The 25,084-nt window shown below is 38.3% G+C and overlaps 3 protein-coding genes and 2 long non-coding RNA genes across 5 annotated transcripts; 1 reads left to right on the forward strand and 4 right to left on the reverse strand.

The window, feature by feature from the left end:
- Positions 1-9,114: 9,114 nt before the first annotated feature.
- LOC145213001 (uncharacterized) lies at positions 9,115-11,579 on the reverse strand. Its single transcript, XM_080081247.1, has 3 exons — positions 11,500-11,579; positions 10,450-11,331; positions 9,115-10,255 (listed from the first exon to the last, which is right to left on the reverse strand). The coding sequence occupies exons 1-3, from the start codon at positions 11,577-11,579 to the stop codon at positions 9,115-9,117; spliced, it is 2,103 nt and encodes a 700-aa protein (XP_079937373.1).
- Positions 11,580-14,602: 3,023 nt separating this feature from the next.
- LOC145214775 (uncharacterized) lies at positions 14,603-15,019 on the reverse strand. The gene is made up of 2 exons (XR_013857125.1): positions 14,898-15,019; positions 14,603-14,822 (listed from the first exon to the last, which is right to left on the reverse strand). It is a non-coding gene; the product is annotated as an uncharacterized LOC145214775 (long non-coding RNA).
- A 714-nt stretch (positions 15,020-15,733) lies between these two features.
- Positions 15,734-17,910, reverse strand: LOC145213002 (trypsin-2-like). Its single transcript, XM_080081248.1, has 7 exons — positions 17,811-17,910; positions 17,409-17,550; positions 17,189-17,336; positions 16,510-16,636; positions 16,096-16,268; positions 15,889-16,005; positions 15,734-15,778 (listed from the first exon to the last, which is right to left on the reverse strand). Exons 1-7 carry the CDS (start codon positions 17,908-17,910, stop codon positions 15,734-15,736), a joined length of 852 nt encoding a protein of 283 aa, XP_079937374.1.
- A 2,436-nt stretch (positions 17,911-20,346) lies between these two features.
- LOC145213003 (trypsin-3-like) lies at positions 20,347-22,161 on the reverse strand. Its single transcript, XM_080081249.1, has 7 exons — positions 22,080-22,161; positions 21,674-21,815; positions 21,442-21,589; positions 21,044-21,173; positions 20,744-20,916; positions 20,560-20,676; positions 20,347-20,391 (listed from the first exon to the last, which is right to left on the reverse strand). The coding sequence occupies exons 1-7, from the start codon at positions 22,159-22,161 to the stop codon at positions 20,347-20,349; spliced, it is 837 nt and encodes a 278-aa protein (XP_079937375.1).
- A 1,579-nt stretch (positions 22,162-23,740) lies between these two features.
- LOC145213847 (uncharacterized) lies at positions 23,741-25,044 on the forward strand. The gene is made up of 2 exons (XR_013856903.1): positions 23,741-23,998; positions 24,068-25,044. It is a non-coding gene; the product is annotated as an uncharacterized LOC145213847 (long non-coding RNA).
- Positions 25,045-25,084: the final 40 nt, after the last annotated feature.

Here is a 25,084-nt window from a genome sequence, read left to right on the forward strand (position 1 = left end):
CAGAAATTAAAATTGACAATCCCGAAATTTCGTCTTGGATTTACAAAAGTTTTTTTGGATTACAAACTATACAAACTTTGGATTACAAACTATACAACTATACTTTCATAGAAGGTTTACTCTTACATCTGAGATTTTTTGAGATTAGATTTTTTAAGCCCGATATTTATACACTTCGGAATAAATAAAACAAGTTTTTTGTTGTGCAGACAGAATAATTTCAGTTTAAAAACTTTCCAATAACACCAATATTAAAAGTTGGTCCCATCTTGAAAACTGCAAATTCGCCCTTTAGCTTTGTTACAACCGGGTTATGAATCAGGTGTTCGATGTTTACGCTCCAACATGGCCACATTTGGTGGACGCCATTTTGTTGTTCGTGTGATCGAGATGTCATGGCCCTCGGGCAAAAATCTTGGTCGAATTGTTTGAAGAACTCGAGCTTGCTGCGGAAATTAACACTTTTGTAGGTGAACTGATAAGTGCTACTGATAAGTGAATCATGTTGGAATAATTTCCTGTATGTAACTTAAAAGGTTTAGCGTATTTGATTGCTAATTTGTTTTACAAAGTAATAAAGTTCGGTCACTATTAATTAATGTGATTGTGCGTTTATCGTAGCAAATCGGCTTTAATTTTTGAATTAACTTTTTTTACACTCTTAATATTTCCAAAGGTATGCTTCCACAAATTTGAACCAATTTCTAAGCAATTATTTGCCAAAAAAAGACGCTTGAGCAGAAAGTATAAAACACAGTCTCTTGTTGTCAGCACTAGGAACACAGTATTTAACTTTTGTTCGTTTTGTTTTTGCATTGTATTAAACATTTCTATTTTTGCAAACATTGAAATCAAAATTATTTACTAATGTTAGGAGAACAACAGCATTGATACTAAACACTCCTAAAGTAACTCCCGTCTATTTTCGTATCGAAAGGACTGAACCAACGTAACACAGCCATAGTTTGTGCGATATGGATAAGCTTATTGCTAGCGCACTACACTGTTTTGACCCATTGCAAACAGCACGCCGAATTGTTGACCATTGTGCAATGTACTAATTAGCAACAACATTTCGATAGTTCCATGAGGTATTTTTGTGTCTGACCTTTTTAAAGTCCTGAACAACTGCCCAGCAGCCTTGTTGAAACCTAATTACATTTAACCTTGACAAATTTTAGCTTGTACAAACTTTGTGTGACGAATGATCTAATTCATGTCGATTCAAACTATAGTTAAAGCAATCTTTGATCGCTAGTTTTATTGTGAGGAGAGCAAAGACATATTGCTACACCAATTTCTAGTTTTTCAATCTTCATTTTACCAGGTTGCTCAACCGCGCCGTGGGATTGGTATAAGATTCCCTATCTTTGCCAAATCTTTAACATTTCATTTGAAAACAGTTCACTTTAGGCGTATAATTAATACATAAAAGATTTTACGTTTTAAACTGTTTAGTGATGCAACAAACAAAAGACTATTTTTCGTGCTGTAGTTTGAATAAAACGGACTTGATTGAGGCTTTGGCTTACACTGGGTCGCATTTGTTATTTTACCTTGGTATATCACAGTGTAAAATTCGAAAACAAACATGGCAAACTCCATTTCTTTAAAAATGTGTTTGTTACGGATTTAGTGTTGTACGATTGAGTTGAGGTCAGGTTCATTCCCAATTTCGGACCGATATGGAACTCTGATTTAAGGTGAAAGCAGCTAACGTTTCACCTCACGCTTCAGACATGCTGTTTCAAAAAGCAACCGCGCGTTACTATTTGAGTTACAACTTTGATTGTTCAACTTTCCAAAACCGGAGGCTCAACTCAGTTCACCCAAAAATAAACGCTTGAGGGCGTCATTGTTTCCAATTTTTAAACTTTCGCTCATGTTTTTACTTTTAGGATCACATGGCATGACGTAACCGACTTTGTAGATCACGTGACTGCTTGGCTGACAGGCGGCCGTGTGAAAACCTAAGATTTCCGGAAAACTTTCAACATTATTTGCATTATATCTGCGCCTGGATCTCTGTTTGTGTAATTTAGCTTTATCGATTGATTTTCCAAGTTACGCTTTTAGGCTTTGGTTTTACCAAGTATAAAATTTCAACCTAATTTTACTTTGTTTTTTGATCGAGCACATGCAGTTTAATTTAAGCTCGTTGGTGGTTGCGCATTTGTATCCTAACATCAATCAGTTTATGTATTTACGCGTTTTTAAGCTCGATGTAATTTACAAAAAAAATATTTTAGCCCTTTAAAAATGATTTACAAAGAACCATAATGCTTAAAAATTAAATTTAGTGACATTTGTATCAATAGTGTCAAACGAGTGTTCAAACATACCGACTAATTAAGTAGTCTTTAGCTACAGACTTGACTTATTTGACTTATTTATTAACATGTTTGTTTAAATCAGTAATTTTGTTCTGTATGGATTTCCTTCACTGAAACTAATAGTTTGTCTTGCATATGAAAATTCAAACTTCAACTCAACAACATTTCAAACATTTTGCAATTGTAGCATTATATTTCGGTACATGATCGTTCACAATGGAACAATTGACCAAATGCATTCTTGGATGCATATGACAAATCCTTTTAGATTTAGGGAGTCATGTTTCTTTCGATCCATGGACGACAGAAGGCAACCTGCGCAACAATTGCAAGATATATACATTTCCCATGCCTAATTCCTTTTAGAGTAAGAGTAGTTTCAAAATAAACTTACACTTGTGTAGATGCCAGGCAAATTTTGCCCACAAGGATCTGTGCCGTATGACAGAATGCCGTGTACGTAGTATTGGTTGTCTGAATGTCGACAGACCAGGGGACCGCCGCTATCACCCTGAAAAACAAATATTTAACAAGCAAGTAGCGAGGTTATAATGTTGTTCTGAATGGCGATTGTATATAACTGTGCAAGTAATATTGTCATGATATGCCTACTATGCATGAGTCCTGGCCACGGGTGTATCCTCCACAGAACTTGGATCGGCACATTACATTCAATGGTCGATTGTCGTACTTTGCAGCGTTTGAACGAGTATAGCCTCTGCAAACCGAGAATGGAAAAATATCAGTTCTCAGCTTTTTAAGTGTGTCAGAGGAACTGCCGGACGCTGTAAAACAAAAAACAATCTGGTTTAAAAGTTTTTTTTTTAGATAAAGTAAAGATTCTTATAGGCAATATATGTTGGGTTGAGTCGTTACAAGCACTTTTTACCCGACAGACTTTTCTAACAAGGTATTGGCTGCATCCATTTTATTGGTTTGATATTTTAATTTAGTAGCTGTTGCCAGCTACAGTAGTCACAAACATTGTTGTATGTTGTTTTCCTAAGAAGTAACCATATTGTGAAATTCTGGATTTTTCTACACAATATTATCTATGTTTGTCAGAATGCGCTTGTTGACAGTTTGGATAATGATTTGGATTTTTACATACCGGATGTTTTTCCCCACCCCAAAGTGGCACAAGCGTCTGTTGGAAAAAACGGTTCAGGAGCACTGCAACTTCGAGGTGCCACCAAGTTTACTGGACTCACGTACTGGTTGATTGTAGCTGCCCTTGACAACTGTAATGGCAAGCAAATGATAACAGTCTTTAGTAAAATATATTATTCTAAACCAATGGTTCTCAAACTTTCTGTCATAACGCTTCCTTCGCATATTTCTCGTGACCGATCCAAGTTAAATATAATTATCAAACTGAACATGCCTGCGCGAAACAAAACCCGGAACTACTGACAGTTTATTTATTCCTTGCACAACTATTCCCCTATTAACATCACCACAAACTAGACTAAATCAACAACAGAATTGTGAGAAAATATCATAAAATAGATTGCTCGGTACAATACCAACCTTAATTAGGGCTATGTCAAAGAGAAAGGCAAGCTGGTCGAATGACTGATGAAGCACAAGTCTCGAAACTTCAAAATGTTGTTCATTTGGTGACGTCGTAGATCTCGAGTATTCTCCCAATATCACTCTGTATAGTTTTCGGTTGTTCCTTGAAAAAAAAAACATGTTCTTTAATCCTTTGGCACTAAAATCAATTGTTCAGACAAAATGATTTTTTTTATTTTGTCAAAAAACAAACAAACTTGCAACTAACGATTCTAAGCAGTGAGCGGCCGTAAGCACCCATTGATTACTAATGAGTGATCCTCCGCATATTAATCTATCCACGAATCCCGCTTTTCGCTCATATATGTAAGCCATAAACGGCCAATCTCCCTCAGCAGTTGCTGATCCACCTAAAACAACAGGCAACTTATGCATTACAAACATTAGAAAAATAAAAATGTAAACTCTTTAAACTTTAAACAGTTATTTCAGCACTGACCAAAAATTCTTGCTGCTGGAGCTCCCATGCTTGACCCTAAAAAATAACAACAAAGACTTGAATAATGTTTAGAAAAGTCTTTTGTTTTATATTGATGCCAAAATGAAACTGACACCAAAGTCAAACAATTGAAATGCCTTTATAATTTATATAAGCTATGATTTATTCACGCAAGTGATACTTTAACCAAATCCAAACACACCAACCTGTAACCGCAGGAACGCTTAGTAGAAAGACGCTCAACACACCGACAAGCAAAAATATTTTTTTGATCATGTTGCAAAACTTTATTCAGAGATTCAGTTTTATTTCAATGTAAAAGTTTTTTTAAGTTTACTGCAAAAACACATTTAAAATTTCCAACTGTCATTTAAATAAATACTATCTTTTAATATGTCTACTTTGTAAAATTGACAAAAGTCTTTACTCAAACCTTCATTGAACCGTGTTCAAAGTAATCATGACTGTTTGGTGCCACATGTTCTCTTTTATAGGGTCCAGTTGCAGGATGACTCGATAGAATTATTTAATTGTCAATCACGTTTTAATAGGATTTCGAAATATTTCAGCACCACTGACAAGCATTTAACGCCAGTATGCAAAAACAGTTATTCGAAGTCGTCAGTTTGACCATACTGCGAAGATCACAAAAACGTTAGATCGTGACCAAACTCAGGTCAAAAAATATGTTTTTGTTGGCATTAACTTAAACATCGAACATCGCAACATCAAAAATTGATTTGCCCTGAGGCGAGTAGTCAGAATTTTGAACCACGATCGTAGGATTCAACAACAAATTATGAAGGTTTGCCAAGCACTTTATGAAACTTACCATAACTTATCGTATATTTCTTTTACAATATTTTTTTGGGAATGGGTCACACGCTTTGTCGTGCCTTGAGGCTGGGAATGAGAATTACACATCATAGTGAATAATCTCGTAAAATTTCGAGCTTACGAACGACTCAATAATGAATGTATGAGAGAAAATTAAATTACTCTAAAATCTCGGACTTTTGTAAACGCCAATTATTTTATGTTTATATAAATGAAAATAAATTGCCCAGATTTTGTGGGTTGTGCAAATAAAAAAATGAACTTTAGAAACCTTACTCTTCCGTTACAATTAGCATTTTGAATAAAACTGCAAACTCGCAAATAAGATCTGTTGCTTAAGATATATTAGTTAGTTTTTACAGCCCCATGTTAAGTAAAAAATGACCACATGTGGAAGGCGCCATTTTGTTGATCATGTGACGGCTGACAAAGGTCCGCTGGCGAACAGATTCAAGTGAAACATCTTACTCGATTTCTAGACGTTTGAAACATCCTGTACACAAAATGTTGCTTGTTTACACTGCAACCATTATGTTCCATTACTAATTAATTGTGTTGCTTGTTTGAGTGCAGCTGCATTGCACAATTCACGTCGGGAGCAGGCTTAACTGCGTCGTTGTTTCGGGCCTCCCGTTTGAATTATTTGTAAGTTAGTTTTCTTAGATTAACTCGATTAGCTAAGTGGTCAACCTTAGGCCTACCTATCTTTATGCGATGTTTCATGCTAGCGTGTAGCCTAATTAAAACTATCACGCATGAGTGTGAAAAGAAATTATCTATGGTGCCATTTCGAATTTGCTTTGCACATTCGTTTTAACATAACATCACGCTTAAACAATGCAAAAGAGTTTTAAAGTCATTGCCAGTGCCGTGGGTACCGGCACGTAGGGGTAAGAGTGGGAAGTTGTTCGAATAAAGGAAAGGAAGTCGGTAAATGTCTAAACAGGCGAATTTAACGATGTTTGTCTTAATTTCGTAAAAGTAGTTTTTCGTTAACACTTTACAAAATGGTACACATGATGGATGCGTGTTGGACGTGTGGCTACATTGGGATTTTGTTACATCGTAGAGTGTTTTAGGCTACAAGTAACGCAATTCTGCTGTATATAATTTATACCTGTATGCACAAATAACTTAATATTGTAATCCATGCATATGCAAGTACATTAGTCAAAAATGGACCCCCACCTGCAAAGTTTTCTGCCGGCGCCCATGACTAGTTCTATAACTTCTGTATATAAACTGTACAGAGTTATATATTTTTTAAAAAGTACAGGGTTAACTAACTTCCGCGTTTGTTTGTTGTAGTTGGTTTTTTTTCTTTTTTCGCTATTTAAGTTTTGTAAAGTCAGTTAATATACAAAGAAACATTCCTTAGTATGTTTGATTTGGTCAGTTTTGTTTAGTTTTACTTCAGTATTATTTGAAGTATATACAATATACTTTGTCAATGGAAGTATGGAACCAGCTAAAGTTAAGGGCTGCAGATTTGCGTAACCTACCCATTAGTGACATCTGCAAACTGTAACCCACATTACCAGCTTACAACAGTATATTTATAAATAAGTCAGTTTTCCAACTTATGCTGTGTAGTTGTGCTTGTACTTTTGGTGCTTAATTCAATGGTAAGACAAAAGAGTAAAAAAATATTTCACCAATCTTGTAATTCACTGATCAGAAAACGATAACTTCGCAACAAACTTATTTTCGAAGTGATGAGCAAGTACTAGTAATAAAACTGTAAGTAAAATGCATATGTCAGCCATCAACAGCATTTAAATCCCCAGAAACTATTCAAAGGTACAAAATAAAACTGATTTTGGCTATATTTTGATGTTACCAGCTGAACTAAGCTCTGACTTAGATCAAACTGCAAAAGAATCAGATGATTGTGTAATTGTTTACACTTGCATTGAGCGCACTTCCATTGAAGCATCCTGTCATGATGCTAATATTACCAAAAAATTAGATTAGGGGCTCTTGAAATTAATGTACCCAAAACTGAAAATGAAATTAATGTACCCAAAACTACTGTGCTAACGTTGTTCTGTGATGGATCATGCTAAATTACTAAATACCTTGTGATACCAAGGCCAGAGCTTCAATACTAGTCAATTATGGAAAGAAATTATGTTCACTTCACAAACTGGATGTCTTTTCAAAAGATTTGTTATACAACATATGTAATCATAACTCTCTTGAAACTATTCAGTGTTTCAATTTTCTAGAGATAGTCATATTTATATTATATATATTACAATCACCACATGTTCCTTAGGTGTTGCCTTTTCATTTATTGTTTGGGAAGAAAAAAAGTAAATTTTACAGTTGCATTGTTGTATGTTTGTTTGCTTGTAGTTGCTAATGTACCATACACGTTTTTCACATATACATGAAACAATTTATGTTGTTAAATATGTCTTTTAAAACAATGAAATAAAAATCCATCTGCATTTTAAGGCAGTACACAGCTAAGCTTTCATCGTCATCCATATCTGTTCCAAATGAAAGGATAGAGCAATACAAAGGCTGTATTATACCAATTGAGTTTAATCATAAAATGAGAAGCCTATCAGAAGGTTGCTATTCGAAAGCATCAAAATTGAGGTGCTGTGTTGGTAAAGTTTAAAAAGTATTAAACAGGAGTATATACATTGCATACTTTGAAAGTTTCTGTCAATCAGGTATGTGTGTTTACAGTTATTATATATATATACATAAAAATATATGCACATTTTGTCTAAAAGTGTCACCTTTTTATAGAATCAAGTAAATGATGCCTGAAAAAAAGAAACACATATGGTGATGTTAAATCTTCAAGAAAAAAGCAGTTTGGGGCAAAGTACTTCATTAAGTGATTGATTTGTGACACCACCTGTTTGTAACAATGGTAGTCCACAAAAGTAGTATGTATATTCCGGTTTTATTAACTAATTATTGTGTGTAGAACATGTATAATGGACCAATATCAAAAGTTTGCTCCTACATTTTTCACACTGTCAATAATTAATTTATTTATTTTTATTGCTAGGAGTATTGCAATTGACATCTTGCATTTTAGCATTGAAAATGAGGTAAAAATTACCCTGGAGAAAACACACACGAAAGCTAAAACAGTCGCGTCGCGAAACGCCGTTGGTGAGCAAAGCTCCAACCTGGCGTATTTCAGAGTGCGGCATGTGAAATGCAGCAAACAGCATAGCGTCCATGATATTTCTTCTTTCATCAGCACCAGGATCTTGTGCACCGCAATTCAGGGCCAGTTCGACGACTGCGTGGCCTGAATGCGTCGGATGCACTTATTGGCATTTGGTGCTTGCCTCGCAGAGCAAGCACAATTTGCAAACGGCCGTCTGTACGTGGAACCAGATTGCGTTTTAACGTTGACTTGGCGGACAACACCGTGGTTGTCCGGAAACGCGTGCAGAACGCGTCCAATCTCCCATCGACGTCGAGGCTGAGTCTCATCAACGATCATCACCACATCTCCCGGTTGGAAATTGCGTTGTCGGTCGGGCCACTTTTGGCGTAAGGCAATTGTGGGCAAATATTCCCGAGACCATCTCCGCCAGAAATCATCGGCGAGAAGTTGAATTTGTTTCCATCGTCTTCGGCTATAGCAGTCCTTTGGATTGATAAGTCCCACTAGAACACTGTCAGAAGCACGCCCCAACAATAAATGGTTGGGCGTCAGTGGCTCATCTTCAGTAGAAGTGAAGCTGATCGGTGTCAACGGTCTGGAATTTAAAATGCTTTCCACTTCGATCATCAAAATTTGCAACATGTCCGCACCGATCGTTTGGTTTCTTGTTAGCATCGCATTTAGAATGCGACGAATGGATCTGATCATTCTCTCCCACGAACCTCCCATGTGGGAAGCAGCGGGACAATTGAAATTCCACTTGATTTCCAGTCGTTTAAAGTACGATTCTAGTCGGACTGCTGGAGACCTTGTAGGGCTTCACGTAATACTCTTTCAGCACCAACAAAGTTCGTGCCGTTATCGCTGTATATCTCCTTTGGTCGGCCTCTTCTTCCTATAAATCGACGCAGGGCATTGATAAATGCATCAGTGGATAAATCAGGTGCCACCTCGATGTGTACAGCTCGCATAGTCAAGCAGGTGAATATGCACCCATAACTTTTCGTTTCACTTCTTCCTCGCTTCACCATGAATGGACCGAAGTAGTCAATGCCAACGTAAGTAAACGGTGGCTCATCAGGCTTCAATCGGGCGAATGGCAGTTCCGCCATTTGCTGTTGTCCTCGTCGTACGGTTCTCTTGCGACACAGCATGCAATTGCTGAGTTCCTTCCTTACAGCGGCGCCTCCCTTAATAATCCAGAAGCGCTGGCGCAGTGTCCAGGTACGAGCAGTTCCACATTGGCCAACATCGTGATGATGGCTCTGAATAATCATTTTCGTTAGGTTGTGATCATACGGCAGTATAATCGGGTGTTTTGCGTCAAATGCAATGGGCGCTTTTTCCAATCTCCCCCCAATTCGAAGTAGACCATTAAAAACCTGGGGGCTAAGTTTCGACAGCGAATTAGCGTGCGTGGATTTCTTCAATTTCCTTTGCAGCTCCCTATCGGATTGTCCATCGCTGGACAAAACGTCGATAGCAGGAGCGAAACACTGGCGTTGCACATACTTTATTATCTCTAACTCCGCATCCTTCAGCTCATCCACGCTCAGCTTGCCGGTGGGCACAGAAATCTTTGAGCGCAGGAACGACTTAAAACGCAGCAGCCATGCGACCGTTGTCTTCAGTTTATGAAGAGATGAATATCGATTCAGCAAACGATCGGTTGACCCTGACTGTGCAGAAACGTTTACAACAATCCTCTTCCGCTCAACTGGCTGGAACTCTGGGGGAAGCTGAGCCTTCAACTCCGGCGGGGTTGGCCATCGATCTTTAGTTTGCCAAAGAAACTTTGGACCAGTCAGCCATCGAGAGCGGATGAGCTTGTGCACGGACAAACCTCGCGAAGCATCATCGGCGGGGTTTAGCTGGGAATTTACGTGCCTCCATTGATCAGGACTTGTCTGTCGATGAATTTCGGCCAACCTGTTGGCAACAAACGTACCAGAGCGTTTGCTTTGGTTGTAAATACTTTGTCGGACGGCACACGAGTCTGTCCAAAACACGGACTCGCAGTTATCAAATTTTTATTGGCTTCTAAGCCATTTGTCCGCTTTTACAGCTAAGACAGCAGCAGCAAGTTCAAGTCTCGGAATGCTCTCAGTTTTTGGTGGTGTCACCTTCGATTTGCCAAATAGAAACGAGCAGTGCACTTGTCCATCAACATCTTCCAGACGAATAACACAATTCCATAGCCTTGAGTTGAAGCATCCGAAAAATGGTGCATCTCGCACTTCGCGACTGACCCGAAAGCAGGAGGCTTAAAGCAGCGGGGAAGCGTCAACTTTTCGAGCTCCGGCAATTGAGAAAGCCAGCGTCGCCATTCGTCAATTGGCAGCTCGTCATCCCACCCCAGCTTCTGTCGGACTATTTCTTGTTGTAACACCTTAGCAATCAAAGTTACAGGTGCGGCAAAACCCAAAGGGTCATAAAGCGTGTTAACAGCACATAAAATATTGCGTCGGGTAAATTTCTTGCCTAGCATCGTGTCAGTTATGCTGAATCCAAATTCGTCACTCTGAACCCGCCAGTAAACGCCTAGAACGCGCTCTTTAACGGAAGCGTCCAAGTTTACATCGGTCAGCGATTTTGCTCTCTCTGTCTCTGGAATTTGATCCAAGACACGTTGATCGTTAGATAGCCATTTGGTCAGGCGAAATCCTCCTTTCTTCAGCAAGGCACGTAATTGCGTGACCAACTCGGTGGCACGCTCGACTGTTTCGGCTGACGTCAAGCAATCGTCTACGTAAAAATCATTGCGGACAATGTCGCCAACATCTTTATCAAACATTTTTCCAAACTGCTCGGCGGTTTCACGCAAGCAGAATGTGGCGCAGCTGGGCGATGACGTTGCGCCAAAAATGTGCACGAGCATACGATGAACGGTGGGCGTTCGGGATAGATCTCCCCCCGGCCACCATAAAAACCTTAAAGCATCAATGTCAGACTTGTGAACGCGGACCTGGTGGAACATTGCTTCCACGTCCGCTACCAGAGCAATACTGTTCATACGAAATCGTTCCAAGACACCGATTAAACTATTAACCAAATCGGGTCCTTGCAGCAAGGCGTCATTAAGAGACAATCATCTGTGCTGCGCTGCGCAATCAAAAACGATGCGTACCTTGTCGGGTTTGCGCGGGTGGCAAATCGGATGATGTGGCAAATACCATTGAATACTGCCTGAAGCGTCCTCGGCTTCTTCATTTGTAACTTCTTCTGCGTAGCCCTCATCAACGTAGTCCTGCATCTTCTGGACGTACTTGTCTTTAAGAGACATCGCGCGAGAAGCGTTTCTTCAGCGACCAAAGCCGTCGTTCAGCCATGTGACGGCTGTCTTTCGGTAAAGTAACATCACTTCGCCACGGAAGAGGCAAATAAAAATGTCCGTCCGTGTGTTTCACTGAGCTCTTCATCATGCGTAGCACCTTCCGGTCTTCAACTGACGTAGGAAAGGGCAAGTCGTTTGGGTCTTGCATAAATTCGTCCACCCAAGAATCACCGCTTAGTTCCTGGGTCTCTTTGCATCTAAAGAAGTTTACCGAAATATTATCAACAGCAGGATAGCAGACGGATGGGCCAACAAGTGACCATCCAAGCGGGGTTCTCGCAGCAAAGGGTTGCTTGCGTTCCCCTGTTCTCATTTCCAGTACTCTATGTGCGTATGGGACGTCAGTGCCGATAAGTAGTAGCACCTCTCCTTCATCCAACTCGGGAAATTCCAAACCCTGTAGGTGTGGAAACCTGTTCACTTCCGACTTTGTTGGTGTCGGATTCGGCTCAACCGGTATGGTGTCGATGGACAGAGCGTTGTCGACACTAATCTCTTCATTTTCATCTAGCGACAAAACGCTAAAACTTGCGCTTATTCCGCTATGGTTCGCCGGTCTTCTTCCGACGCTGGACATCGTAATTTGTTTTGGTCTTCCGCTTATTGGAAGCAGATCTGCCAACCTTTATCATAGAAGCTTGTGTCAGACCCTTGGTCGAGGAACGCGTACGTCATGATCTCCTGACCGTTCGACCGAATTTTCACTGGAATAACAGAAAAGTAAGATGAATGACAATTCTTTATCGCGTTGCACCTGGCTGTAGAACTAGATGCCTGTCCATTAGAAGGTTCGCTGCGAGGAGCTCTGTTGTATCTCTCAGGAGCATGTACGTAGGTCCTGGAACGCACGGGATTTTGCATATTTTCATGTAGCAACGTGTGGTGTGAAAGGTTGCAACCTCTCACAGTACAGGCACTGGGCTGGGTACACACCCTTGACGTATGTCGATAACCAAAACAGTTAAAGCACATAAACTTATCTCTTAGAAACTCTCTTCTTTGCACCGTGGACTTTCTGCCGAACACTTCACATCTTTCCAACACGTGATTTCGTTTACAACACGGGCAGCTTATTGGTGACACAGGAGCAGGACTCTGGTTTGTGGTCACAGTCGCACAGGTAACGTTCCTCCCACCGGGTTTTGCGGGGCGCTTCTTTTCTTCAGCCCTTCGGGAAACACACAATTGACCAGGTAAAGTATTTACAACGGCAGACTCTTCTTCGACGAACTCAACGAGATCGGCAAAATCCGCTTCTTTTCCGGTTTTCCTTACAGTCTGCGCGACTCGGCGGCGCCAAAGCTTTTGCGACTCGTACGGGAGCCTATTTGCAAGAGCCACTAAACGGTCAACTGTGTTAAGATCAGCAAAATTCCCCAGCTGGCGAAGTACCAGCAGACATTTCCTCATAGTCTGCGCATAAGTGCGCATACCAGTAGCATCGTCCGGTTTTAAGTTCGGACCCTTAGTTAACTCTTCAACAAATGCTAGCCACTATGTAGGGCTTACCGAAGTTCTCATAAAGAATTCTTCTTGCATTGGGATAACCTTCTTCCGTATCTAGAACAGAGCAGTGTTCAATTAAAGACCTCGCTTTTCCCTTGCACTGATTTATAAGCAGTGTCAATCGCATATCATCGCTTCGTGTTTTGCATTCGAGATTAGATTCAAAGTAGCGTACAAACATCCAATAGTCAGTAGGATTGACCGAGAACGTCATGTGATCGGGCTTCGGCATACGCATGCCCTCTCCAACTGCCTTCACTATACATGGAAGCACAGCTGGGTTTTCTTCGTTCACTTTGACAACTGAATGGGCTTTAGTCACAGGAACACGTACATTAGGACGCATATTTTCCTGTGGTTCTTCTCTATCTCGGATTGGAAACGTACAGTTCCTAGCAGCGGAGGACGTCATGAGACCGTCATTGGAGGCATCATCCGGAAAAACCGTCACTACGTCTGGAGCCTGATCGTCGTTGGACCTTTTGTCCATTTGTGATAAACCATCGTCGTCTTCGTTTAGGATTCTGGCTCTTGCGTCGGCAGCCTGAAATTCGTATTTTGCTTGTAGTTATCGCTTTTCCGCTTGTAGGGCAATTTCCGCCTTTCTTTGTTTTTGTTCTTGTTCTAGCGCTGCCTTTCTCTGTTTTTCTTCCTTTTCCAGGGCATGTTTTCTCTGCTCTTCTATTTCAAGCGCTTCGCGCTTAGCAAGATCGTTTTCCTCATCAATTTGTTTGGACGGATTAGCGCAAGCTGCCGCTCTACCTTTGCCTCTCGGCGACTTCTTTCCGTAGCAGATGTGCTCACGCTAGATGAACGTGAGCGGCCAGACCGTGACTTCCTACTAGAAACAACAGTCGGGGCCCTGAACTGTGGACTTAGCACAAGTTCTGGCAGTGAGTCAGGCATTTTGGAAGGCGGTAGCTCTGATACTCTATTTTCAAATTCCAGTTTGCTGTGTTGAAGAGATTTTAAATCTTCTTTGGAAGCAGCAACTTTCTCTGGGTCGTTACATGAATTATTAAATGCATCGTACATACTGTGAAGTATCGTGTAGTTTTCGTCAATTTGTTTTTGAGCCACTCGCAACGTGGAGTGCTCTTTATTTAGACTGCCAGTTTCAGCCACAACATACCAGCTATTCAATTTATCTGCACATCGGCGTAGATCGTCGTAGGTTGGGACCGGTTGTGCAGCAAATGGTCTCAAACGTGTGGGCACCGGCGATTCCATCGGAGATAATGTCTTCTCCAAATCTTCAGCCATCGTGGCGAAAGTCGCTTTATAGATAACTCTGGAATCTTTATTTTCAGAAACACTGAAACTTTATTTTCAGCAAACTCTGAAAACTTTATTTTCAGGAAACTCTGAAAACTTTAATGTAACGTCAGGAATTTGCGCGCCTGGTACCGCGCTGGCGTCACACTAGGTAAGTCCAATTTCTGGAAACGCGTGAATTTATTTTACACGTCGACACGGTAATCACGTCACGTTCACGGTAGACACGACACGACACGATAGACACGGTTTTCTGCAAAGAGAACATTCACTCAAAAATGCGAAACAGAAATTAAATTTATACCGGCAGAAATAAAGCTTACCAGAGTTTTGGACCAGGGTATCAAAGATAAACACAGTTTGATATCACCAGAAAGTGTTCTACACAGATAAAAACGTAGACTTTTAATATACGGTTAATTGCGATAAGACAACTTTAATGCAAATCAAGCTTACCTTGCAAAGGCAACATTATTCCTTTTTCGTCAGAGTTATAAAGTTAGCATTACCATCTATTAATGACAAACAAATTATATTTAGTCACTTTCATTACTTTATCTAACGCTTGCAAATTTAAGTCAGCAGCTAACGAACTACACGTGGTCCAAACTAAACTCAATACTAAATGGCCAAAAGCACAGCATAGAGAAATAAACTACAATGATATTGTTACGTCATAGGGGATTCTGGCATTGTGGTGCAATCACACCATATAAGATGTGACGTAGGTTACGGTTGAGTGATTTACGATGTTACAGCATGCTTCCTTGGTATTTTTCACGAAATTCTTGGCAAGCGCTGATAGCAATACATTTCAAAACCTTCACGCATAGAGCGATCTTAAATACCACGATTCGCAAGCATAAGTAAGAACAAACCAAACTAAAGATTTTATTAGATAAACCTTTCAGCTGTCGCTAATATTCTTATTTTTTGAATTGAGCATGGAAACAAGTTACATTTGCATCAGTTTAAAACACAGAGAATACATTGTATTTTGTTTATCTGTCACAAGAACGTGTTTTTTTAAGAAATGCGCACAATTTGTCGTGTAAAGATATAAACTATATTATTAGTTGGAACATAGCGTGACATATCAATAGCTGGTTTGGTTAAATCACTTTGCAAACTAAATAGAAATCCTGTCCTGTACATGTATTAATACTCGTCCAACTCCAGAAAACATTTCACATATTTTGCAATAGTAGCCTTTTATTTTGGGAGAACGTTTGCGATAAAAACTTTAACCAAGTGCATCTTTGGATGCACATTTAGGACTACACATTTTGCCTTCAAGGTGTCATCATTCTGCTAATCCATCCACGACAAACGGCAACCTGTACAGCAAATTCATTCAGTTTAAAATTCAAAACCGTACTTTTCTTTGAGACTTTTTAAATCCTTATTAAGCGGTTAACGATTTACAATTTAACTACAATTAACTTACACTTGTGTAGATGCCAGGTAAACCGAAACCACAAGGCTTTGTTCCGTATGACAGAATGCCGTGTACATAGTACTGGTTGTCTGAATGTCGACAGACCAGTGGACCACCGCTGTCACCCTGGATTAATAAGTATGTTGTATAGCGAGCTTCAAAAAGCCTAAAGGTTGCCACTATCTTTTAATTTGTTTGCTAATGTTATATTCCTACTTGACATGTGTCTTCGTAACGATTATATCCTCCACAGAACTTGGCCTCGCACTTGTAAAGCACTGGTCGATTACCGTACTTGGCAACGTGCTGCTCCGTATGGGATTTGCAAAGGCGGTGTGGCAAAATATAGCTTGTCACCTTCCGAAGTGTGTTAGATGTATTTCCTGCGGCTGCGAAACAATCACCAAAAACGTTTTTTTTGCATTTAATGATCCAAATTCACAACACATATACTCGGAACATATACTCGGATTTGGCACTGTTATCAAATAATTTCATGGGGAGTATAAAGTGACAGCGTTTTTGAAAATATTCGTTTGTTTGTCACATAGGTTAGGTAAGCGCATCACAAATTCCAAATTGTTAATGTCCACAAACAAACAATGAAATCTCGTGACTTTACTTAACCACCTGTGTTTCCCCAGCCGAGTGTGTAACATGCGTCGACAGGAAAGTTCGGTGTAGGATCAGTGCATCTTCCCGCATCAACCAAGTTTACTGGACTCACGTACTGGTTGATTGTAGCTGCCCCTGACAACTGTAACAGTAGGCTGGTCATATTACTATTCGTCATGAGAAATTATACTGTAAGCACTAAAGCAAAAAAAAAATGTTTCGTCTACCTTACGAGCAAAAAAGGTTCAGTATTAATTAAAGTTTACACAATAGGGTCTTCTTGTGGCTATAGCGCACTTTCAAACGCATTTTTGCTTTAACATGTTACCTTTTAATGGAGAATTATGCGTCATGCTTTGTTCAAACGTTTCGGCAAATCCCCATACGATCTGATGTAGCCTTATATTCCTGACATCAACATTTGTCGAAACGTTTGAACAATAAAGCATGTTGCTTTTAAGATAATCATATTATGTTAAGGCATTATTTAAAATGACAGCGTTACGCCTAACCTGCTCTAATTAGTTCTAGATCGAATACTTAAAAATAAACATTTAAGTCATTATATCTTTAAAAAGTTAAGTTAAAACAAACATATTATTTGAGCACAATAAATCTTCTCAAATAATCTACTTATAATATAACGAACATTTCCAACTTGATAGAACCACCAGCAAGAAACGTTGTTACCAACCTTTATCAGAGCTATGTCAAATACGAACGCCACCGGGTCAAATGACGCATGTAATACGAGTTTTGAAACACCAAAATCCTGTTCGTTTGGCGAAGTCACCGATCTCGAATATTCTCCCAATCTCACACGGTATAAGTTTCGGTTAGGTCTGAAAACAACGTGATATTTTGTATTGTATTTGTCGCTAACGTATTGAAGTGCACAACTCCATTCAACTTACGTTTGGAAGCAGTGAGTGGCGGAAAGAACCCATCGATTGTTGATGAGTGAACCTCCGCATATAAATCTATTAAGGACTCCCGCCTTTCGCTCATATATGTAAGCCATTAACGACCAATCTCCCTCTGCAGTTGCTGAACCACCTAAAAATAAAGGCCGCATTTAAGAGCACAAAATTGGAATTGCGGGCACATTAAAAACGAAATCCAATACCGACCAATAACTCTTGCCTCCGGAACAGCCATGCCTGCACCTAAAAATCAAAATAGACTTGGTCAATGATTTCGAAACCGTTTTTGTTTGCTAAAAAAGCTGTCACAGAATTAAACAACAATGTAATCTTTAGCAAATTAATCATTATTTTCTCACACAAAGCTCATTAAGTCAATTAAAACGTACAAACCTGAATCCACATGAGCGCTGAGTATAATTACGCCCAACACACCGATCAATAAAGTAGTTGGGGTATTTGCTTGTTCATTCATCTTTTTAACTTCGTCCATAGATTCTCTTTATCGATGTAAACCAAAATGTTTCCTGACATGTACTGCAAATGATAAAAAAAATGTTTTCCAAATGCCATGTAGAAACAAACCATACAAACAAAGTTAATAATTGTACATAGGCTGACAGCTATCTGTTGGTGCTGTCGACACAGTCAATGTCGATGTGTCTGTTTCGTGTTACCTTTGTCCGCTTTATAGGGGCTCGTTGTGAATACAGGACATAGAAATTAGTAACTGTCCGTCACGTTTTAGCGAGATTTACCTTCAAGTCGAAGTATTTATGTGCTCAATGGTCAAGCATTTGGCGTCCATCCAGGAAAAACAGGCTTGATAATAGTTTATTTGTGCTTGATCATGATCTAAATTTGGCAAGAATATACGTTTTGTTGACGTTAATTAAAAGAAAATAAACATGGGAACAAATATGGTGATTCGTCCCACGTAAGGAGTCAGAATTCTGCACCATGTTTGTGCTATTGAACATATTTGCATGTACTGGATATGACTCAGCATAATTTATTGTATTCTGTTTATGTGAACCTAACTGTTAGAATAAGGTTAAATATAGTCGTGCCTTCAGGATGTTAGCTAGAAACTTAAAATCAGACATTTTTGTAATGATTAATAAAGACGTAAAATGGGAAAGAACAAATGATTCTGAAATAAACTTTAATGGAAGCTACGAGTTTGAATCTCAAAAAATTTGTTCTGCAACTAGACATATGTTAGCAGATTTCAAATGATAAAGTTTTTTGTTCCATAAATAACAAGACTTGGTAAGAGACGTGACATATCTTGTTTTCGCCATTGAAACGGACACAAAAGTACATAAGTATTGTCAAATGTAAACATAGCTATTGTCATCATCAGTAAAGTACCACGTTTTACGCGACTTCAGTGGCAGTTTGCTTATTTTTTAGTCCTTCACTTGAAGCTACTTCTCAAGTTCTTGTGTTTTGTAACCTATCTTTTTCGGTTGCAAGCACGGTACGAATACCAAACTTAATCTAAGGAACATAGTGCTTTTTGCTACACCTTTCTATACCTTGCTTTTAAAAAACGAAAGTACACCATGTCAAAGAGTTAGTACGTTTGGCAGACGCCATTTTGTTGGCCACCAAAACGAGGTGATATAAACTTTGCTTCAACTATTATGTCGATAACTGTATTTTATCAGACAAACTGAATGGCTACTTTGCTTTGAAAAAATTATGAAAAATAAGTAAACTTGAATTATTGCCAGTTGCGGAACCCTTTCACTGCAGTTTGTGCAATAAATTCTTTGGTGCTTGATATGCGGTACCTTATTTTTGCTTGGAATTGTGGTTTTGTGGCAAGTATATTATGTTTGCCGCTATCGAGCAAACTTATTAATTGAAGCATAAACATTTTTTTTTATCAACGCATCAGACGTGGAATTGCCTTTAAAAAATAAACGCGGGTTACTTTTGTTGTTTCAGTAATTTTTTATTGATTTTTATGAACATATGGCTTTTTTACAAAATATATACTGTTGCTGTCAGGCTTACTACATAAACAATGTTTTGTTCTTTCGGCAAAAATTCCTAGATGGCCTTGTTTATGTTATTATCATGGTATTGTGTAAATATTCGTGTTATCTCTGCGACTAATATTCGTGTTATCCCTGTGACTATATACTGCTGTTTATTTAATTCAAAACTAATCCACCTTGTCGCTGTTGCAGTATTAATCGTTTCAACGCAGTTTCACTAAGGGATCAAACCATGTAACAGATAATATTATTGGTCATTGCGTAACAGGCTGATAATTGTAACTTAGGTAGATTCAGTCAAGCACGAATGTTAAAATGTTTACACAGTGTGAGTGGCCTAGGTAATTGGATATCAAGTCACTTGAAATATTCGACTTTCTTGCTTTGTTTACTTTTTGGTCAGTTTCGTGTGGGTGAGGTGAAAACAAAAGAGTTTTTTCTTGAGGGAAAAGGGTCGATAATGCCTTTGTTACGCTTTTTTTCAAATGATCTCAGTATTTTGTTTAAAGTCTAGTTTTATTTTGTCGTGTATCAGCTACAGTCAAAAGTTGATCACAATAAGACTGTCACATCATGGTTTGTGTAATAAACAAAAGATAATGGTTTTGCAACACAATTTTTATTTCATTTTAGGAGAAAAACGGCATCAACAACTAAAAGAGTCTCAAGTTTACATACAAACAGAACAATCTTTCCAAACAGTTTAAATATAAGAAACAATAATGGTCTTTAATGATTTTCGATGAAGAAAAGTAGTTTTTCGAAACAAAATTTCATGAACTAAAAGTTTAATACACAAACAATAAAAAAAAACTTGTTAAACTCAAAGACGCATTTTAAACACTAGTTTATTGTCTACTTATTTTTCACCAAAAAAATCCATTGACTTGTTTCAAATTTTGTAGTCTAATTGGGCTTTTTTATGGATTCATCATTCTGCTAATCCACCCACGACAAACGGCAACCTGCAAAACAAATGCGTTTGGATAAAAAATGACTTAAAGATCAAAATACACTTTAATGGGTAAAATGCATGGGGCACCGTTCCTTTAGTTTTAAAGTATAACTTTATAGTTAGATATAAACAACTTAAATCTACTCCGAGCCAAACAAGAATTTTGAAGTAAACTTACACTTGTGTAGATACCAGGCAGACCTTGTCCGCAAACAGTTGTTCCGTATGAAACTATGCCGTGTACATAGTGTCGGTTATCTGAATGTCGACACACAAGCGGACCGCCACTGGCACCCTGGATTAACAAATTCAGGCGAAGTCGATTATTATACTGTAAGATATCAGTCAAGTTACAGGCATACCTCGCATGTATCTTGGCCAAAAACCATATAATCTGCACAAAGCTTTGCTTGGCATCTTCTGACTGCTCGGTTATTGTACTTTGCAACGTTGGATTCGGTAAAGTCTTGACATACTTGATGTGGAAGAATATGGCTAGTTATCTTTTTTAGGGTATCGGAAGTATTACCCGTGGCTGAAAGGGAGATACAGAAATATTGTAAGTTAAATTTACAAGTGTTTGTTATACAAACTGAAACACTTTGATATTGTTGAAGGTTTGGCAATAAAATTAAAATAATTATTTTGGAAGTTTTTCATACCACTTGTTTTACCCCAACCCAAAGTAAAGCAATCGCCAATCGGGAATATCGGGGCAGGATCTGTACATCGTCCAGGTGCAGCCAAGTTTGCTGGACTTACGTACTGGTTGACTGTAGCTGCCCTTGACAACTGAATCAACAAACAAGTTTAATCACTTATATATTTAAACATACTTAAATAGCAAATCGTGATGTAACACTTTATGTGTATTTGTTTATCAAGCATGTAAAAAAGTCAATTCTAGACATAACAGAAGCCAGATGGTGGCTGATTATTATATATCACTAACAATCTCATTGCTCAAATGTATTCAAAAAAGTACTTCAGGTAATCTATCCATATTATAATGCACATTTCTAAATTGATAGAACCACTAGCAAGAAACGTTGTTACCAACCTTTATCAGAGCTATGTCAAATACGAATGCAACCGGGTTAAACGACTGATGTAATACGAGTCTTGAAACACCAAAATCTTGTTCGTTAGGTGACGCCATAGATCTCGAGTATTCTCCCAATCTCACTCGGTATAGATTTCGGTCAGGTCTTGAAAACAGTTTGCAAAAGATGTTTGCATAAGCTGTTGCCGCCCAAACACAAAAATGATCTTCTTAACCCGTTCAGACTCACGTTTCGAAGCAGTGTGTAGCCGAAAGAACCCATCGATTGCTGATAAGTGTTCCTCCACACGTGAAAATGTCTGAGCGTCCTACTTTACGAATATATATTAAAGCCATAAATGGCCAATCTCCCTCTGCAGTTGCTGATCCACCTAAAACGCAAAAAAACATTGGGAACGTACAATGTGGTTGAATAATTTTTAATTGGCTCTTTGACAAAAACTGTTTCAAAATGTTTTTAGCAAATTTAATACTCACCAATAATAAATAAATACAAGTACACGTTAGGTGTTTTCCCATACAACTCTGTGGGCTGTGAAAATCATGGTCAAAAAATGACAAAAAGAAACAAAACAGTAAGAAAATAACCATAGTCTGATATATAACGCACAGCAACTAAATTGTAATCCACAAACCTGAAACAGCATGAGCACTCAGCAAAATTACGCCCAACAAACTGATCAGCAAAGTAATGGATGGACTTCCTTGCTTATTCATCTCGCTAAGTTTAATCGAAAATTGAGTTTCTTTAATAAATGTTAGACCTAAAGTTTCTCACATGTACTGCAATAAGTTTGGGTTCATTATTTTTCAATTAAATAAGTGATATATATCCACCAATACATTTAGCAAATATCTATAAGTCTTAAACCTTCATCTGATTCGACAGTAGACTCAGTTTGAGTCGATACAACTATTTAGGTCCGATGCGCTTTTATATAGGCAACTACTTTAAACACAACACTGGAATTATTGAGTGGTTCATCACGATTTAGCGAGATTTGCCTCCAAATAAGAATGTTTTGGTTTTACAGTCCAGTACGTAGCATTCATAGTAAAATCGGTTTTATTAATAGTTTGTTAGTTTAAAAAAATTCCAGCTATAAAGAATTCTTTGTTGGGATTAAATTTAAGCTATAACTTTGTTTTTGTTGACTTTAATTTCAACAACGTAACATCACAACAAATATCGTGATTCGTTTCAGGCGAGTAGTAAGAATTTGCCACAATTTTCCTGCGATTAAAATTCAAATATTAGTTGGTCACACAAACTTACCCAACAGGTCGTGTGTAGTTTATGTTTGTGTAAATACTTGGGAATTGGATATTTTACCTCTGGGAAAGTGCATTTAAACTCTTGGTAATCGCATCACTCTGTTAGGCTAAACGTTAATTTGTGATATAAGTTTTACTCGCAAACCTGAATACTGGTTCTTAAATGTGCTTCGTGTGTTTCTTATATAGGAATTGTTTAATTGTTTATCATGTTTTAGCGAGACTAACTTCCGTGTTAATATATTTGGGTGCCCTTCTCGAGCACTAAACGTCCGTGCGCCAAACAACTCTACTAAACAATTGAGTCTTGACAACCTTTCCAAATATATCAAGTTCCTAAACGTAATCAGCTTCAGGCCAACATTATGTGTTTTCAAAAATAATTTTAATACTAAAAAATCACAAAAACTAATCGTGTTTTTGCCTTACTTAAGGCGAGTAGTGAAAATTCTGCTTCACGATCGTGCAAACGAAGACACAATAATTTAGTTTGAAGTGAGTTGATAAGTTATCTGTTAGAACTTATCAATATTTGTCTGTTTTTGTGCAGCGTTTTGGAATTAAACAACATAAATTAACGTTAGACTGGAAATAAATATTTTCAACAATGTGGTTATTTCGTATGATGATTGCGTCATTATGTACAAAAATGTGCAAAAAGTTGATTTAATGATTTGTAATATGAAGAGTATTAGTGACTCCTAATCCTCAAAATTTGTTCAAGGACTAAGTACAAGATAGTGTAAATGAAGTAACTTAGTTAAAAAAATAACTATAAATGTCATCAATGTAAGTTTTATTGTTTCTTCGCAACATCTAATTTTGTCTTACACAGCCAATTGCACACAAAGCAACGGCTGTATACAGTCAGTTTTCTGGTTTGCTGCTGTTAATAGGCGCCATTTTGTTTCACAATAGATCACAGGAGGGCCGTATTAGGCCCTTAGGGGATCGTCAGACTTCGATTAAACGTTTAAAGAGAGGCAGATCAACTGAAGGGACGCGTTTCCCGGTAGTGTAACGTCGAGCTGGTTTGTAAATTATTTTTTAAGTGGATTGGGTCAATTTTCTTTAAACGTTAATTTAACGAGATTCACTATATCGTTCAAAACGGTACTCATATATCGACGAAGCACTAATTTAATTTTTTTACTTCGGGGACAAGTTCAAACTTTTCTGCGAATTATTTTATCATCTAAAATTAAAACACCTTATGTCTTGCGCAAGGCAGGCTACCAGCGATACACAAAAGTTTTTCAGCAGGTTACATTTTATTTCGGTAAGTAGTTTACTGTTAAACAGATAGGCCAGTTTTATTTGACGCAAATGACGTTCTTCTTCTATTTAGGGCCTCATATTTCTTGTGATCCATCCACGACAAACAGCAACCTAGTAAACAGTTGTATTCAGTTAAAAACTAAACATTATGACTTTTAATTTAAAAGTTGCAGATAAGATATCAAAAAGTAAACTTACGCTTGTGTAGATGCCGGGCAAGCGTTGTCCGCAAGGACTTGTGCCGTATGAAACTATACCGTGTACATAGTATTGGTTGTCCGAATGTCGACAAACCAGTGGACCGCCGCTGTCACCCTGGATGGAAAAATGTGTTATAGCGATCTTTAGGGCACTTAAAAGTTAGCAAACATTGTTTTTTTTTGTGAGGTTGTTGAAGTTATAAGCTTACTTCGCATGTATCCTGAGTAGGGTAATCGTATCCTCCACAGAACTTGGCATCACATTTTCTGCCCACTGGACGATTGCCGTACAGTGCAGCGTTTTGCACGGTTAGGCTATGGCAATACGCGAATGGAAAGATGTTGGTTGGTACCTTTTTGAGAGTTTCCGAAGTATTTCCTGCATCTGCATAACAAAAATCGTAAAGTATGGGTCGAAAATTTGATGAACTATTTTTAATACATATAGCTTGTTCTTCTGGGTAAATGTATTTTAATATTACGTAAGAAATGCCAACATTTTTTTTTAAACTTTTTTTAAATTTTCTAAATTACGCCAAAATCAACCCGTGTTTTCAATTTTCCTCACCACTTGTTCTTCCCCAGCCCAAAGTGACACAAGCGCCGAGTGGAAATGTTGGTTCAGGATCATAGCATCGTGCAGGTGCTGTTAAATTTGCTAGACTCACGTACTGATTGATTGTAGCTGCCCTTGACAACTGTAAGCCACATGTTTACGTTATTCTTAAACTGTAATTTTCTTAACATTTACCCTTGAATTGTTTTCTACCGGGAAGCAACAGCATATTTATTCACCCTTGTTTTTCATTTATCTTTAAATCAACAAATAAATATTATGTTATGTGCACACTTCAGTCCTCGGCATGTATAGTTTCTGCCATTCAAGG

Source organism: Phallusia mammillata, chromosome 2 (genome assembly GCF_965637545.1).
Source record: "Phallusia mammillata chromosome 2, kaPhaMamm4.hap1.1, whole genome shotgun sequence".
In the NCBI taxonomy this organism is placed as follows: domain Eukaryota; kingdom Metazoa; phylum Chordata; class Ascidiacea; order Phlebobranchia; family Ascidiidae; genus Phallusia; species Phallusia mammillata.

Excerpts from the sequence above, each read along its gene's own strand:
- LOC145213001 (XM_080081247.1), bottom strand. The coding sequence starts at position 11,579 with ATGCAGGACTACGTTGATGAGGGCTACGCAGAAGAAGTTACAAATGAA. Across the intron at positions 11,332-11,499 it reads GCTTCAGGCAGTATTCAATG|TATTGCTCTGGTAGCGGACG; the intron begins GTATTTGCCACA and ends TCGTATGAACAG. Across the intron at positions 10,256-10,449 it reads TTCTATTTGGCAAATCGAAG|GTTGGCCGAAATTCATCGAC; the intron begins GTGACACCACCA and ends TGTTGCCAACAG.
- LOC145213002 (XM_080081248.1), bottom strand. The coding sequence starts at position 17,910 with ATGGACGAAGTTAAAAAGATGAATGAACAAGCAAATACCCCAACTACT. Across the intron at positions 17,551-17,810 it reads CAGCGCTCATGTGGATTCAG|GTGGTTCAGCAACTGCAGAG; the intron begins GTTTGTACGTTT and ends CTTTATTTTTAG. Across the intron at positions 16,006-16,095 it reads GTTACGAAGACACATGTCAA|GGTGACAGCGGTGGTCCACT; the intron begins GTAGGAATATAA and ends TTATTAATCCAG.
- LOC145213003 (XM_080081249.1), bottom strand. The coding sequence starts at position 22,161 with ATGAATAAGCAAGGAAGTCCATCCATTACTTTGCTGATCAGTTTGTTG. Across the intron at positions 21,590-21,673 it reads GCTACACACTGCTTCGAAAC|ACCTGACCGAAATCTATACC; the intron begins GTGAGTCTGAAC and ends ACTGTTTTCAAG. Across the intron at positions 20,677-20,743 it reads TTGGCCAAGATACATGCGAG|GGTGCCAGTGGCGGTCCGCT; the intron begins GTATGCCTGTAA and ends TTGTTAATCCAG.